The 17,379-nt window shown below is 33.8% G+C and overlaps 1 protein-coding gene across 1 annotated transcript; it reads right to left on the bottom strand.

Annotated features, from left to right (window-relative positions):
• Positions 1-2,710: 2,710 nt before the first annotated feature.
• On the bottom strand, positions 2,711-4,629 carry LOC111993415 (threonine synthase, chloroplastic). Its single transcript, XM_024025251.2, has one exon. It carries the CDS (start codon positions 4,547-4,549, stop codon positions 2,945-2,947), a length of 1,605 nt encoding a protein of 534 aa, XP_023881019.1. The 5' UTR covers positions 4,550-4,629; the 3' UTR covers positions 2,711-2,944.
• Positions 4,630-17,379: the final 12,750 nt, after the last annotated feature.

Here is a 17,379-nt window from a genome sequence, read left to right as displayed (position 1 = left end):
AGATCTCTAGGGGAAGCACAATTAAGACCAGGGAACATCTATGTCAAAATAGTATCTTTACTCTCACAGCAGCTTGAAGCATTGCCAAACACTCGTGAAGAATAACTGTAAGAAATCACAACGTTTTTGGGCTTCTTTTTCTTTTTCTTTTTTGGCTCTTTTGAGGTAGGGGAGGGGGCCAATCAAATCTGCGATGGAGGAACTGGGGATGGGGTAGGTGCCATCGAGATAGAAGCCCATCTTCAACATTTAGTCTTGATGCCAAGCACCATATAGGTTGATAATTCATAGTTTTAATTAAACGCAATGCAACTCTCAGGTCATGAATGCCGAGTAAAGGAATGGTTGGGGGTCATCAAGAGAATGGAGGAGATACACTTTCCTGAGTTCATCGTGAAGTTTACTCAAGGAATTAACAAAACAACCCAGCAGAGCATAACATATAGTATACTATTTTGCAATTTAGAGTTTGAGATTGCTAAAATTAATCAAAACATGACCTAAGAGTTTATTGGTTTCTTCCAAATCTAAATACATCAATTCACAGTCATGATAATTTTGAATCCATTTTCTGCAAGTCAAGATCAGTTACTTAAAACTCTCAGCAAAGTCTGATGCCAAATTCTATGCCCATTATAGTTACTCCTATGTAAATTTAACATACCTGTTGATCAGAACAGCACTAAACCATCTTCTCCCATGGATGAAATAATCATACACCTGCCAATTTCAGACAGCCTCACTCATGCTGAGAGGTATTCCAATCTCCAAAAGACAGTAACTTTTGTAGATTTGGAATTCGATACTCGATACAACCTACAACCACTGTAGGCTTCCCTCCAAGAGAAATAAATTGCATTCAGAATGAAGAAGAATAACTCAGAATCACCATGCAATCAGCAGAAACGTGAGAAACTGAATGATTGCTAGAATTGTTATAAATTAGCACATTTGGGGTGCATGGGCTGAAAACAATGAAGGAGACCATAAAATGATGTGACCATGATCAAGATAAAAACTACTTCCCCTAAAACTTCTTAAATAGTCCTTTAAATGCAGGCATCAATTTTTTTTTTTTTTTATAAATAAATGCAGGCATCAATTACTCTGTAAAATAATGCTTCAATTGCTTTTAATGTGCGTTTAGATACCACTTATTTTGCTGAAAATTGAAAACAATAAAACAATAATTTCTGCAACACTGTTCACTCTTTTAACACTGTAGCATTGCCACTTGCACTGTTCATGTCCGTGAACTGTGCAAGAGGTGCTGGTCAAAGGGAAAAAAAAAAGAAGGCAGACACAGACGTGAACTTGGAATGCGCAATCCAAACGGAGCTTTAGTGTAAAATATTGCTCCAACAGCAAAGTCCAAAATAAAATGATTGCATGAAGGGATATACAAATTCAATATCACAGCCTGTCAAAGTCACTCCTTAATGCAGTTCTATATATTCAGAAGCTTTTTAAAAAAAATTTAATTCAAATCAATAAAATGAATGCTAGAGAAAACATAGAAATTGCTAGTTTAACTAGGTAAATGCTGAAAATTAGGAAATAAAACAAGTCAACAAACGAAACATAAATATGACTCCAACACAGAGTAGCATATAGAACACAAGAAATGAGTAAACAGAAATGTCGTTGAATTCAAATTACAAGGAATTTGTCCAAGATTTGCCCATACTGCCTTACAAGTTACAAGTGAACTCCTTTCCTATCAAAGCTTACAAAAGAGTATAACAGTTCCTCATTTCATCCTTGTCCTACGCTCAACAATCCAACAATAAGAAGCAAAACAAAAATTGAAATAATAGAAGGGATACACTTTCCTGAGTTCACCATGAATTTTGCTCAAGTAATTAACAAAACAATCAATCATAATAGATACTATTTTGCCATTTACAGCAATGATAATTCTGAATCCATTTTCTGCAAGTCAAGATCACATACCACCATACCTGCAGATCGTTCGTTTTTTTAAACTCTCAGCAAAGTCTGATGCCAAATTCCATGCCCACTATAGTTTCCTCATATGTAAATTTAACATACCTGTTATCAGAACAGCACTAAACCATCTTCTCACGTGAAGGGAATAATCATATACCTGCCAATTTCAGACAGCCTCACTCATGCTGAGAGGTATTTCAATCTCCAAAAGACAGTAACTTTTGCAGATTTGGAAGTCGATACTCGATACTTTTTAGTTTCTACAACCACCATAGGCTTCCCACCAAGATAAATATATTGTATTCAGAATGAAGAAAATAACTCAGAATCACCATGCAATCGGCAGAAAGGTGAGAACCTGAATGATTGCTAGAATTGTAATAAATTAACCCATTTGAGGTGCGTGGGCTGAAAACAATGAAGGAGAACATAACATAATGTGACCATGATCATAGAAGTTAAGAACTACTTCCCCTAAAACTTCTTAGACCTTTAAATGCAGGCATCAATTACTCTTTAGTGTATAATATTGCTTCAACAGCAAAGTACAAAATAAAATGATTTCAAGAAGGGAAGTACAAATTCAATATCACAGCTTGTCAAAGTCACACTCCTGCAGTTCTATATTCAGAAACCTTTTTTTAGTTCAAATCAATAAAATGAAAACTAGAGAGAAAGCATAGAAATTACTAGTTGAACTACATAAATTCTGAAAAATAAATATAACTCCAACACAGAGCAGCATACAGAACACAAGAAATGAGTAAACAGAAATGTCATCGAATTCAAATTACAAGGAATTTGTCCAAAATTTGGCTATGCTGCCTTACAAGTTACAACTAAACTCCTTTCCTATCAAAGCTTACATAAGAGTATAACAGTTACTCATCTTAAACATTTCCTTGTCCTACATCGAACAACAAGAAGCAAAACAAAAATAACAAACGCCAAAGCCAACCAAACCAAATAACAATGCTCAACAATCAATCATGCCCTAATGATTCGGCGACTTACTCAACAAATACCTCTGCAACACATCCATAACCGATGCAAAATCCGCCTTGACATGAACTGGCGGATTAGCAAACCGGCACGCCATATCCTTAATCTCCTTAGAATGATAATCAATCTTAGATTGAGTAAACTTCAACCCATGTGCAGTGCTCACCACCACCGTCCGATCTGTCTTCCCAATCACCCCACTCTTCCTCAACTTAATCAATGCAGTCAATGCAACACCCGTATGCGGGCATATAAACATCCCAGTTGAATCCGCCTCCGCCATAGCATCCATCAACTCCTCCTCAGTTGCCTCCTCGACGATCCCATTAGAATTCTTCAGGGCATACACTGCTCTATCAATCGAAACGGGATCACCTATCTGAATAGCGGATGCAAACGTGGCATTCGCCTTTACAGCCTTGAAATCCTTCCACCCTGACTTGTAATGCAAGTAAAGCGGGTTTGCATTGGCAGCCTGAGCACAAACTAACCTAGGAATCCTATCCACAAGGCCTAATTCTTTACACATATGGAAACCTTTGTAAAAAGCATATATATTCCCAAGATTCCCACCCGGAACTATAACCCAATCAGGCACTTGCCAATCAAATTGTTGCAAAATCTCAATAGCAGCAGTTTTCTGACCCTCTAATCTCAAACTATTCAATGAATTAGCTAAGTAAATGGGCAATTCAGAGGTTACCTCACGGATTAGATGCATACATCCATCGAAATCAGTGTCGAGGCTCAACACGAAAGCGCCATTGGCAATGGGCTGAACCAACTGGGCAATGGAGATTCTATTAGCAGGCAAGAAAACAATGGAGGGAATCCCAGCAGAGGCACAATAAGCCGAAAGCGCCGCCGAGGTGTCTCCGGTGCTGGCACAGCCAACCCCAACAACAGGACGGTTCATTTTTCGAAGCCGATTCACTTGACTCACCAAAACAGTCATGCCCAAATCCTTGAAACTCCCAGTATGGCTAATCCCACAGTGTTTAACCCACAAATCATTCATGCCCAGAAACTGTTTGCCATAACGCTCGGCCCAGAAAAGGTTGGAGTTTCCCTCGAAAGCCGACACGATGTCGGCGTCGTCGATCTCCGGGAGGACCCATTCTTTCTTGGACCAGACGCCGGAGCCGTACGGCCACGTGGTCTTGCCGACGCGGGAATCGAAGAGGTCGCGCCAGTACTTGCCGTCGTAGGTTTTCAAGGCGGCGATGTCGTGCTCGACGTCGAGCAGCCCGCCGGATCGGGAGCGGTACACGATCTCGTCGAGGGAGTAGGACTCGTCGGAGGTTTGGTGAGATGGGTCAGGGCTGAAAGGGACGTACTTGGCGGAGAAGAGATGGGAGTACGTTGGGTTGTTGCGGCGAGCCTCGTCGCGGATGTTTTCGTCGAGCGGGCGGCGGGGTTTGGAGACTGAGATGGGTTTTGGCTGTTGTTGTGGTGGTGGTGGTGGTGGAGGAGATGGGTTTGTGGAGGCTTTGATGAAATGGGGTTTTGGGAAATAGGGTTTTGGAGATGGGGTTTTGGGTTTGATGGAGAAGAAGGATGAGGTAGATGAAGAAGAAGAAGAACAAGAATGAGCCATTATGGAAAATGGGCTTTGTTGTGTTTTTTGTGTGCGTTTGTATGTATGCGTTGTTGTTAATGAGAGATGGGTTGTTGCATAATAAAGCATTTATATATGGAAAGTTGGAGGGTTTTAAGGGGATGTGGGGAGTCGACTGTGAATAGTTGTCAATTAGCTGATATGAGACTGTGGGGCATTTAAAGCATTTCAAGATTCTCCCCAAAAATATCAAAAATTAAAAAATTTATTTTCAGAATGGAAAAAACAAAGAAAGAAAAAAGAATTTTGTTATAAGTGAAGATAGTTTTTCTCATTTTGTTTTATATGGTAGACTGGTAGTAGTAGGGGAAAAAAATTTAAAAAAATAAAAAGAGATTAAGGAAAATTATCTCTTAACTTTGAGATAAAACTGTTTTCGGATGAAAACAACTCTTATCTTATTTGAAATTAAATAAAGAAAACAACTCTATCTCAAGTAAGCTAAATAAGAAAAGTTAAGAAATAATTTTTTAACTCATTTTAAAGCTACTACCAAATATAAGAAAATAAAATAGTTTGTTAGAAAATATTTTTTGAAAAATGATTCATTTTTTTTAGAAAATGTTAATATCGAAACAAACGGAGAGTTAACTTTTAATAATTTGGTGGATATTGAAAATAAATTGAAAGTTTTGAATGGAAAAATATAATTTATAATCTATATATTGATAGTTTACTTATGACATCTCAAATTTAAAATTAGCACCTACATTATATATATATATATATATAGTAATAGTGTATATATGGCACCTGGTTTGTAAAAGACATCTCTATTTTAAATCAATTGGAAATATTTTATTTAATAGTTCATTTTTTTTTTTTTGTATTTAATTGTGTACATATACCACATCACATTAAATGTATGTTTAAATTTATAATATTTAATTTAAACCATGAAATGAATTATGAATTTATTTCAAATGGAAAGGATATATGTCTCGTGTGATTAAGATTTTGGAGAACAATCATCTCTATTTCAAGTCTTCTCTATTTCATTCATTATATAGTTAAGATTAGATATAAATTGTGATATTCTAAATTATCTGAATTTGATTAGATTGGATTGGTTTCTCAAAAAAAAAAAAAAAAAAAAGATTAGATTAGATTGTTAAAATGTGTGTTGTGCAAACTTGTGTTAAATCTCACATCATATACATTACTAAGTACATCTTGGTTTTATAAGTTCCCTTTGAAGTGCAAACACATATATAACTAACATCATCCTCATGTTGCTAAAGTTTGATTTGAACTATGAAATAGATCCATTTTAGGATAATCATTTTCCTAAGAGTCTAAAAATTTTAAAATAATAGTCTAAAATTTTTAAAATAATTTTAGCTTGACTATCATTAATAAATGGGATCTCAAAAAAAAAAAAAAGTACAAATGCCGTAAAATCTAAAGAACTAGTTTAATAATGAATTTTTTTGTTATTTTAAGAAATATGTTAATAGGTTTTCACTTTTCACTGAGATATATCAGGTAATAATTTTATAAGAAATCTTTATGGATTTGCCTTTTGGTTTTGTTTTTAGTGCCCAAAAGTGCCCACACTGACACACGGTGGTAGGGATTTGGATAAGAACGGTGGGGGTCGAGGGAGAGCATGTGAGAAGAATTAAAAAAATAATTTATTTGATTACCAAAACTTTGAAATAGATAAATAGTTGTGTTACCTTTTACGTAGTTGTTTTTTTTTTTTTTTTGGGACCTTTGACCTTTTACCTTTTACATAATTGTTAGTGTAGCTTCCCACACCCAATCATCCGACTGGAATGGCCCAATGATCTACAAAGAAAGTGTGCATTGATCCTTAGTTTCCTCTAGGATTTTATAAGGAAACCTTTTTTTTTTTTTAGAAGATTTATAAAGAAACTTAATATAATAGAATGAGTAAATTATAAAGAAATTTAATAAAATGAAATAAATATAAAGAATTGAATGAAATACAATAGAATGGAATGGAATTGAGTAGAATGAATAAATTAAACTAGCATCTTTAGAAGTTCTAAAAGAAAAATAGTTGAAACAAAATTGAATGTATATAACTTTATTTGTGAGCTTTTTCAAAAAAAAAAAGAATATATAAATTATTTTATAACAACTTAACTATTATACTTATTCTCAGCAAAAAAAAAAAAATTACACCTATTCTTTTACAAAAAGAACAAGCTAGTTGAGCTTGATCAAGACTTCTGTGATTTCAATTTTGCAAAGCTCGTTAAATCTTTTTAAGGCCAAGTCTAAATATAAATATATTAGTGGGCTTTTTTTTTTTGTGGGGGGGGGGGTAACTGAAGAAAGTATACAGTGTAGTTGTATACCCACTGTGGTGGGCCTTTTTGTAATGCGAGGCTGGGCTGCTTCCTACCGTACTGGGCCCAAGTTTTTTGAGTAAGGGAGTTGAGACTGGTCCAACTATAATACACTTTGATTCAGCTTATGCACAAACTATGCCTCGTTTGTCAAAAACTTCGTTCGCATGCCCATGGCAGGCAAAGGTACTTCGAATGAGTCATGGTAAGCAGACATGATAATAATAATAAAAGAAAATACTTTTGCCTTTAGACAAAGTGAATAAATAATCCCCAATTAAAATGATAATCACAATGATAAGAAACATCTTATAAAGAAAATGGTGGAGATAAATAAGTAAGACATAAGTTATCTAAAGAAAGAAAAAGGTCAATTTGTTATGCCAAGTTGTATCACAGGACCAAGATCAAGGAGGGAACCATTTTCCTCAATGTGAATAATCTCCCAGGAAAAATCCTACCATTGAAATTAATCACTTTGAGGGAAACAGACCTGAATGGCTTGTGCTCAAAAGAATCACCTTGCTTTTGGTAGAGAGCAGTACTTTTAAAGGGAGAGAGGGGATCAACCTATTGGTGCATGTATGTCGTTCTAACTCTCTGTTTTCTTTCCTTATTTTCTAATTTTCCTTTTCTCTTTCTTTTTCTCTTCTTTTCTCAATACTTGTTTCTGTTTCGTGATTTTTTCCCAGAGGTTACTATTACCGTCCTCCTTCCTATGCACGACAAATGTCCTTTATATAATGCATGTCGTGACCAGATTTTACTATTTTAGCCTTTAACTACCTTTGTCTGGTCTGAGTGTCCTTGCCGACCACCATTAATTTATCAGTCGCCTAACCACCACCACTTACTTGTGCTGGCCATACCATCAAACAAAGAAGACTATTTTGTTTGTTTGTTTGCTGTGGCACTCTTACTTGCTACGGCGTGGGTGCTCTCTCTCTTTCTATCCCTCGTGGTATGCACCTAGTGATTCTAGCTCATCTTTACTTCTTTTGGGTGGTATGTCATCCCAGTAGGACATTTCCCCAAAAGAGCCTGAGCAGAAACCCCAAAATAGGCTTTCCCCTCTCCCCACTGCCAGACCATACCCTCTTACCTCTGACCCATGACCCACTACCTCTTGTGTTGGTTAGGTACAGGTTGGTAAAGCCTAGGCCTTATGCGTGCTCAACTTCTGTGTGTGTCCAAAACTTGCCCGTTGCATTTGCCATGGTCTAGAGACTCCTCTTCACATTCTGCCGCCCACCCTTGACTTCTTATGGTGTGAGCTACTTTTTGATTCCTCATTCTCTATGGCCCACTCCCTTTCGGGGCTAAGTTTTACTTGATTGTGGACTTTTCCTCCTTCAGCCAATTCTTTTGCTCTTTTCTGCAGTCTTTGCATTTTCTGCTACACTATTCTGTCATTCCTGCTGTGATGTTATTGGACCCAAGCCTGATAGGCTTCTTTGGGCCTACTACTTATTCTTTTCTCAATGACTCAGTATGGTCATTGGGCTTTTGTTACATTGCTTGCAAGCTCCTGTGTCCCATTTATTTCCTCTTAGGCATCCTTGGCCATTTACTTTCCTTGAGCATCTTCAGCCCTTTCTAATTCTGCATTTCCATGGACTTTTACTAACTCCTTTGGGCTACTTTACTTGAATTACTTTGGGCCTGCTGTGGCCCATTTTTACTTTTCTACATCACATGCTGCCCATGAGTTTGCTACTTCTCTTTTTTCAGGCTCCTTTAGGCCTATTTGCTTCCTTAAGACCCATTAGTCTATTTTACAGGCCTATGATCCATTATTTTTGCCGCTTGGGCTTAATGACTTTTCTATTCAATTATTAACTCATTTCTGCCCATGTTGCTGAGCTTCTTCCTTCTACTGGGCTTCCCAAAATGAGTATCAACACCCACCTTAGGGTCATATCATGGGTTTAAATTTACAATTTCTAAACGAGGTCAAACCTATGTTCAAAGCCACCTGAATCCAGATATGAATATCAGTAGGGTTGTCCGTCGGTCCGGGTCGGGTTTATGCCCAACCTAGAATCGACTTGCTGGAATCGAGTGGGAAAAAAATGCACCTACCGCTGACCCATTGGAGTAATTGGGTCGAGCAATTCAGACCATCAACGGGTGGCGGGCAGGTCGATCAGAGTCATAGATTTGAGAAGATGGCAAAAAACGGTGAAAAAAACACAGAATTGGTGAAAAAACCCAGATTCCGACGATAATTTTCTAGATTTCGGCAATATTTCCCTTAGATTCGATGAGATTTAGCCAGATTCGGCGAAAATCTCACCGGATTTGATGAGATTTCGCTAGATTCGGTCAAAATCTCACTAGATCTAAGGGAAATATCACCGGAATCTGGGTTTCTTCGCCGGATTCTAGAAAATTATCATCGGATTTTGGAAAACTATCGCCAAAATCTGGAAATTTTGGCTGGGATTTGGAAATTTTGGTCGGAATTTGGAAATCTTTTGGTCAATTTGGGTTTTTCGAGTTTTATGGGAGGAAAATCGAAACCCACCTGTCGGAATTGGTTTCTGATGATGAAGACTTGTCGGAGCAATTAGGTAGGCTGGATTCGGGTCGAGTTCAGTCAGTTCTTCAGGTGGGTCGGATTACCAAATCAATCTGGACAACCCTAAATATCAACATTTTTAGCCAACATATTTCAAGGGAAGCTTAATTAAGATAAGAAATGGTAAAATTTAGGTGTAATTCTTTCAGTGCAATACATTTGATTATTTAATTAAATTCAAATACATTTCAAAAAAAAAAAAAAAGATAATTATGTTCATGTTTCATTAGTCAATACAATCATGTATTTAAATTAATTTGTAATTGAAGAATTGTATCATTTTTTGGGTATTAGAAAAACTATATTGAAATTTTACCCACAAAGGAATGTCAATATCAAAACACTATCAAAGCCACTTGAAGAATGTCATTAATCACTCTTGAAAAATAATAACGGTGAGAAATCACAAGATTTCTACCAATGTTCTATAAATCTCTTATGGAGATGATGCTTCCAAGGGCGAAATAGATGAATAATTCATAGTTTTAATTAAACGTAACTATGGTGTTAAGTAAAATTTAAAAAAAAAGCAGTTAAGAGTCTCATAATTTAGTGACATTATTCAATCTTCTTTATAAGAAAAAGTCACTTGCGATCAAATAAAAGATCCGGGGTCCTATCTTTCTCTGCTTATACTATAAATTAATTAGTGTTTTGGTTTGATAATATATGACAAACATCTAGAGTAGACGTTCTAGGTTGAAACTTTCCCTCTAAATAAAAAAAAAAGATTCAACACTGCTTATTGAATCAAGAGTATGGAAGTGATATGCTTTCCTATATTAAAGGTATATATAATATATGGTAGTAAATTTTATTTTTTGAATCCAACAGTGCTTATTAAACCACACCAAGGATCCCCATCAGGCAGGAGGGTGGCGAACAAGCTGAAATTCACCAAGTCAAATCCTACAAGAATTGAACAACCTCTAAGTTCTAAGCTTGGGAAAGCTTGGGAAGGTTAAATCAATGAATGAACTTCACTGGAAAACCGAAAAGTAATAAAGTCCATAGTGCGTATATTCATAGGTTTTTGGAATAGGGGTTGCTGATCAATTTTTCATATAAGTGTTGAAGTGAGGTTGCCACATGGAAGTGGTTTTGAGTCAAACTTTTGTGGGCTAGATGTTGGCCTTGGTGCTTGTTTAGGGGCCCTTTAGGCTTGGGCTTTGCAACTGTAAAGTCATGGGTATCGGAGGAGATACCTCAAATCCAATTTATTATGTAGTACACGTTATGTCCCATTTTGAAAAATTGTTATCAATGTTTATTCTAAGTATTCGTTTGGAATAGTTTGAAATTTGAATCCATTAGTTTATTTTACTTCAAGATAAATTGGATATAAGTATATATGCATTTTAAAAAACATGAGACCTTAAAAAGTTGTGTATATATATATATATATATTATTTTTTTACAGAAACAAACACATACATATACACAATGAAAAGTGAATAAAATTTTAATATAAAAACACATCATAAATTCCACTAAAACTCAATTTTTTTTCACTGGCCATTACAATAAGTTATATTCATTTGAAACCTCTTGTCATTAAAGTTATTGCAAACAAAAGAAAGGAGAAATGAAGGAAGAGTTAAATTTTGGAGCTAAGAAATTTATGCACGTTCAAAAGCCAAAGGTTAGAAATAGAATATAATATCGAGTTGAGTATTTGCTCAGCATGTAAATATTTATTCAAAAGTTAGCAAAATTTCGTGAATGTTAAGCAAGTTTGCTGGGAAAACTTTGTATTTTCGCTTTCCAAATTAGTTTCGTGCACACAAGCTTAAGGCTTAATTTCATTTGTAATCTAACCCAGAAAGAAAAAAAAATTTTCATTTTGGAATCCAATTTATTTCCCCCCAAACATGGCAAAAAATATGGTGAGGTAACTAAAAGACGTAAATAACCTTCACCAGCACATTGTCTCTCCGATGATATCCATGCCCGACCGATTATATTTCAGGGCAGTTTTGGAGAACCGTCGGAATGGTAATATAGCATCAAAATTTCCTCCAAGGAGAATATTCCTTTGAATTTCGTTCCCAACAAAGTTGAAAATTAAAAAAATAAAGAAATAAAATATTGCAAAAGCCAGCAAAGATGGACAAATAGGCATAGCCCTATTCATTAAAAAAAAAAAGAAAAAAAAAGAAAAAAGAAAAAGAAAATAGGCATAGCCCTTTGTCTTGTCGTGAAAGGTTTTGAAATTCATGCCATATAAAATATGAAATAAATAACCATGATATCACTCTGTAATTACTAATTACAGTTCTAAATTCTGATATCTATATATTAAAAAAAATCAATTTCCCCCTTATTTTTATGGGTTGTTCATAATTCTCCCACAAAATTATAAATCGAACAATGTCTTTTTTAATTGTTGAAAATGAGCAAATACCCCTATTATTAGTTAAACTGTTAATACATAACATAATTATTTGTTTCATGGAATATTCTACAATTAAATTAAACAAAAATATGATCTTGAGGGGGAATTGCAAATGAGCTCATAGTTAAGACTTAAGAGAGAAAAGGTGCAAATGAACCAACGTATAAAAGGGGAAAATATAATTTACCCTATTTTTATTATATTTAAATACTATAAGGATTTATTATAATACTTGTTATATTTACACCCATCAGTAGAATCTTGTCTTATTATATTTTCTTTAGGGTAAAATTTAGGAATAGTATTTAGATGTTGTTCTTTAGATTTCTCCTCTTAGTATTGTATCTAAGTATTGTCATTTTCTTTAAATAATACAATTAATTACTTCATAAACAATTACAACCATAATAAATATATATTTATAAGTATCATACTTATCAACTTTCATATTTAAAAAAATAATAAAATAAAACATAGAGAATATTGTACTTATGGTGAACTTTTCTGTATATTGTATAAGTTACTAACTATTCATCAAAAATTAGCAATATTATTTTTGACTAGTTAGTAACTTGTGCAATAAATAGGAAAGTTCAACAAAAATATAACATTCTCCATCTTTTTTTTCTAAATATGAAAGTTGATAATTATGATACTTATTAACATGTATTTATTATAATTGTGTTTGTTTGTGAAGTAACTTATTATATTATTTAAACAGAATGTGAAGTGGCATGATTTTTTTTTTTTTTTTTTATAATTTCAATCTATAATGTTTGCTCTTGATGGTAGCTTTTCATCATCATACCAAAACACTAATCAGCTTTTGATGTAGGTAGAGATTAAATTCTAGACCTCTTATTCAACTATCAAAGACTTTACTGATTGAGCTAACTGAAACTCACAGATGTGGCATGATTCTAATGAAATGTAAATATGAGAAGTTTTATAAGAAATCATTATAGTTTTCTAAACATATTTAAAAAGAAAGGTAAAAGCCAGTCCCTCTTTATCTATTGTTTTATTTGTAGTTTTCTCCATTAACTATTAAGTCATTTGCAATATTCAATTTATTATTTACTTTATTTGATGATGATAATAATAATAATAATAATAATAATATATGGTTTTTACAAGTTAAGCTAACTAAAATCAACAAAACTTGATTACTTTAATCTTAAATAAAAATGTTTTTTTTTTGTTTTTTAGTGACGTGTCTTAAGTGTTTTTTTTTTTTTTTTCTAGTTAGCAAAAATTACTTTTACTCAAATTTGTACAAATAACACCTTTTGAAAAAGCATCATCCTTCTTTTTTTTCCAAAAATGCGCTTTTTAATTTACCTCTGGTGCAAAAAATAAAATAAATTTACCAACAGAATCCAAAAATACATATTTTGACTTAAAAGAGCATTTGGTTGGTCACAATAAAGGGAATCGAAAGAAATAAATAATGGGAATCAAATGGGGCCTTAAGTTGACAATTCTATGGGTCTGTTTAGATGCAACTTATTATTACTGAAAGTTATTGAAAACTGATTGTTGCTGAAAACATGTAGCAAAATAATTTTTAAATATATGAATAGTACCGTGAGACCTATTTTTAATGTGTAAACAGTATATAAACAGTACATAAACAGTGTCAAACTATTCATGCACAGTAAAAATTGTCTTCCACTGTCAGTCAAATCCGGGCCAAAAAAAAAAAAAAATAGGAGAAAACGCAACTCACAATTCACAAAACGCGCCGCAGGTATCAGATGCTATCCAAACCAAGGCTATATATCAAAAAGACATTCTGGATTTGCTATATAGGGTCCGTTTGGATAGCACTTATTGTTGCTGAAAGTTGCTGAAAACTGATTGTTGCTGAAAACACTGTAGCAAATAATTTTTTAAATGTGTAAATAGTATTGTGACCCACTTTTAATATTTTTTAATACATAACAGTGCGTGAACAGTGCACGCACTGTTCATGCACAGTAAATTTTGTCCCCTCCCAGTCAACAAGTGCGGCCAAAAAAAAAAAAAAAAAAAGAAGGAGTAAAACGTAACTCAACTTTAAGCAACAACACCTCCTATCCAAACACAGTCATAAAGTAATGATGAGTTTGATACACCAGATGAAGCACGCAATGCATGGTGGCTATCAAATAACGTGCTTAAAAATTATACTCCTCTTCTATATTTTATTGTTAATATGTAATTTTATTTGTAAGTTAAGTACATGTTTGAATGATGCACATATGATTTGTTTGTTGAAATTANAAATAATTTTTAAATATAGTAAATATATTGGACCCATCTTTTAATGATTTGTAACAGTATATAACAGTGCGTAGAACAGTGTCAACTGTTCATGCACAGTAAAAATTTTGTCCCTCCAGTCAAAAGTCGCGGCCAAAAAAAAAAAAAAATAAAGAGGAGAAAACGCTAACTCAATTTCACAAACCGCAACATTATCCAACTCGGCTATTATCAACAAGACATCTATTGTCATAAAGTAATGATGAGTTTGATACACCAAATGAAGCCACCAATGCATGGTGGCTATCAAATAACTGCTTAAAAATTATACTCCTCTTCTATATTTTATTGTTAATATGTAATTTTATTTGTAAGTTAAGTACATGTTTGAATGATGCACATATGATTTGTTTGTTGAAATTAAAGTCTCAAGCTCATTTGTCGCCCAAACAAAAAACCATTTTTATAGCTTTTACAAGTTGAGCTATCAATATATCAATTACTAAAAAAAAGGAAAAAGGCATTGTCCTTCCTTTATCCTTGTGATAGCTCATCATAATTCTCCGTCTAAACTGTAAAATTGAGCAATATCCATATCCCCAATTAACTATTGAAAATGAGCTTATCAACAAAAAAGAAAAAACTAATGAAAATGAGTAACTGCCCCTTTATTGTTAAAACCATGAACTCATTACAAAATCCTTTGAATTTTGAAATATTCCACAATGAAATTACTAAAATATATACACTTTTGTTGTGTGTGTGTGTGTTGGGGGGGGGGGGGGATATATATATATATATAGAGAGAGAGAGAGAGAGAGAGAGAGAGAGAGAGAGAGAGAGAGAGAGTTTTAAGACCAACCATAATCATTTTTGAAAAATATTTACTTCACACCGAATATTATTCTTGCATTATACTTTGAAAAGTTGAAAGAAAGAAACAATGAATTCATAACATGATTTTTTTTAATGAGAGTGTCTAGAGTTCAATGAGCATCTTACTATCCACTGAGTATGTAACTTCTTTGTCCCACATAGATTACACGGAGTAATTTCTTAAGTTGATCCAAAACTGTTGATGAGAGGTTTTAAATTCAAAACCTTGTGAATCTTGTTACGGGGGATTCTAGCATTTTACCTTTATTTTTTAAAAAATTTAGTAATATGCTAATGTTTTGAAACTATATAGGTAAATGCCCTTATTTTGATACTTGATTACCTTAAAATTGAGTTTTAATGAAATACTTGATTGGTACCGAGTTATACCCAATCAAACTTAAAAAAAAAAAAAAAAAAAAAAATTGCATGGAACTTGAGTTCACGGAACTTGATTTCCATTAAAAACGTCACTATAAGACAACAAAAACGTAGCTATAGGTTATGCCCGATCAAATTTTAAAAAAAAAAATTTGCATGGAACTCGAGTTCCATTTAAAATGCCACTATAGGACAATCAAAACGTAGCTATAGGTTATGCTGAGTTCCATGCAATTTTTTTTTTTTTTTTAGCTATAGCAGTGTTCAGAAACACTTATAGCGGCGTTTTGGAAACTTGAGTTTCATGCATTTTTTTTTTAATTTTTAAGTCTGATCGGGCATAACTTGATTTTAAATCAATTGAGTTCTTCATTGAAACTTGATTTTGAGGAAATTGAGTTTCAAAACAGGAGTATAAACCTAGATAGTTTGGAAATAGGTGTATATTGCCAAATATTTTAAAAAATAGAGGTAAAAGGCTAAAATTCCCTCTTGTTACGTACACTAGGGCAACTCATTGGACTTTGTTAAGTACATAGCTTTTTGCTGATAATTTGATAGTTGAAAGTGAGAGGATTTGAATCTAAACATCTTTATTGAAAACATCTAAAAGTACGAGTTGAGTAACAAGACACTTGTCAAATTAAGTATGTAATTAAACTCAAACAACTTGTGCAAATTTATAAATAAGTTTTTTGTTGTTGTTGATAAATATGTAAAATTTTAATTTATAGCGTTTGTTATAATGATTATTTTTTATTATCAAGTTAAGAAACTAATTGATTTTATATATAGACTCTTAAATCTCTTATTTGACCGAAATTTTTTTTATAAGTTTACGAGTTGACTGTAAGTCTGTAACTCACTGTAATCAGGTGATTAAACTTTGAAACCTATTAAATGTTTTGCTTGATTAGTCAATGATAATGGGTCCCAACGTGACTGGTCGTTTGAGCTTTGTAAATATAAACACACAAATAGAGTGGTGTTGTGTAGCCGTGTGTAGCTGATTACCACCATTGTCCCCACATCGCTCTCACTGCCCCATACAAATCCAAAACCTCTTCTAAAAACAGAGACACTCATAGAAAAATATAAATAAACAACAAAAAATAACTTAAACAACCTGAAGTTTTAGACAGAGACCAAAGCTTAGAGAGAGAAAGGAACGGTGAGTTAAGCAAACAAGGTTTTGAGAGAGAAAGAGAGAGACCCAGATAGAAAAACAAAAAAAACAAAAAAAATTAAAACTTTGAAGTTAGAGAGAGAGAGAGAGAGAGAGAGAGGGAGGGAGGGACCAAAGCTTAGAGAGAGAAAGGAACAGTGAACTGAACCAAAGTTTAGAGAGAGAGAGGTGGGTTTGAGAGGGAAGGAATTGGTGGGTGTTTTGTTTGAAATGAAAAGCTATTTGATTGAGGCTTCTTATTTGATGTGCTGGGGTTGCTGAGTTGAAGTGCAAATAGTGGAATTTGTTCTGGAATGGTAAATTTTCAAAGCTTGCCACCTTTGTTTTTGTTTGTTTACTTCATTGCTCTCTCTCTCTCTCTCTCTCTCTCCTTCTTTTGTATTTGTTGCTGTGCTTGCCTGTTGAGGGTTTGTTTTGTGTGACTTGTTCTTGCTGGGTTTTTTACCATGTGTTTTGAATTTTGAGTTGGGGGTGACTTTATTTGTTTGTTTCTAAATTTTGAGGAACTGGGTTTGTTCTTGATTTTCTTTAAGGTACCAATTTGTTATGTGCAATTGTCCATGAATAAGTTTTCTCTTTCAATAGAAAAAAAAAAGTACTGAATTTCAATAGAATTCAACTTTTCTTTAAGTTATCTCTTATCATTTTCTGTGTTCTGTGTAGTTTTGTTTCTTTGTAAATATAAACACACAAATAGAGTGGTGTTGTGTAGCCGTGTGTAGCTGATTACCACCATTGTCCCCACATCGCTCTCACTGCCCCATACAAATCCAAAACCTCTTCTAAAAACAGAGACACTCATAGAAAAATATAAATAAACAACAAAAA

This window comes from Quercus suber, unplaced genomic scaffold (genome assembly GCF_002906115.3).
Source record: "Quercus suber isolate HL8 unplaced genomic scaffold, Cork oak 2.0 scaffold_32, whole genome shotgun sequence".
Lineage (NCBI taxonomy): Eukaryota > Viridiplantae > Streptophyta > Magnoliopsida > Fagales > Fagaceae > Quercus > Quercus suber.
The sequence above is the reverse complement of the archived record's forward strand: the minus strand, read 5'-3'. Positions and strand labels throughout refer to the sequence as shown.

What these genes read in the sequence shown, in the direction of transcription:
- LOC111993415 (XM_024025251.2), bottom strand. Translation starts at nt 4,549, where the DNA reads ATGGCTCATTCTTGTTCTTCTTCTTCTTCATCTACCTCATCCTTCTTC.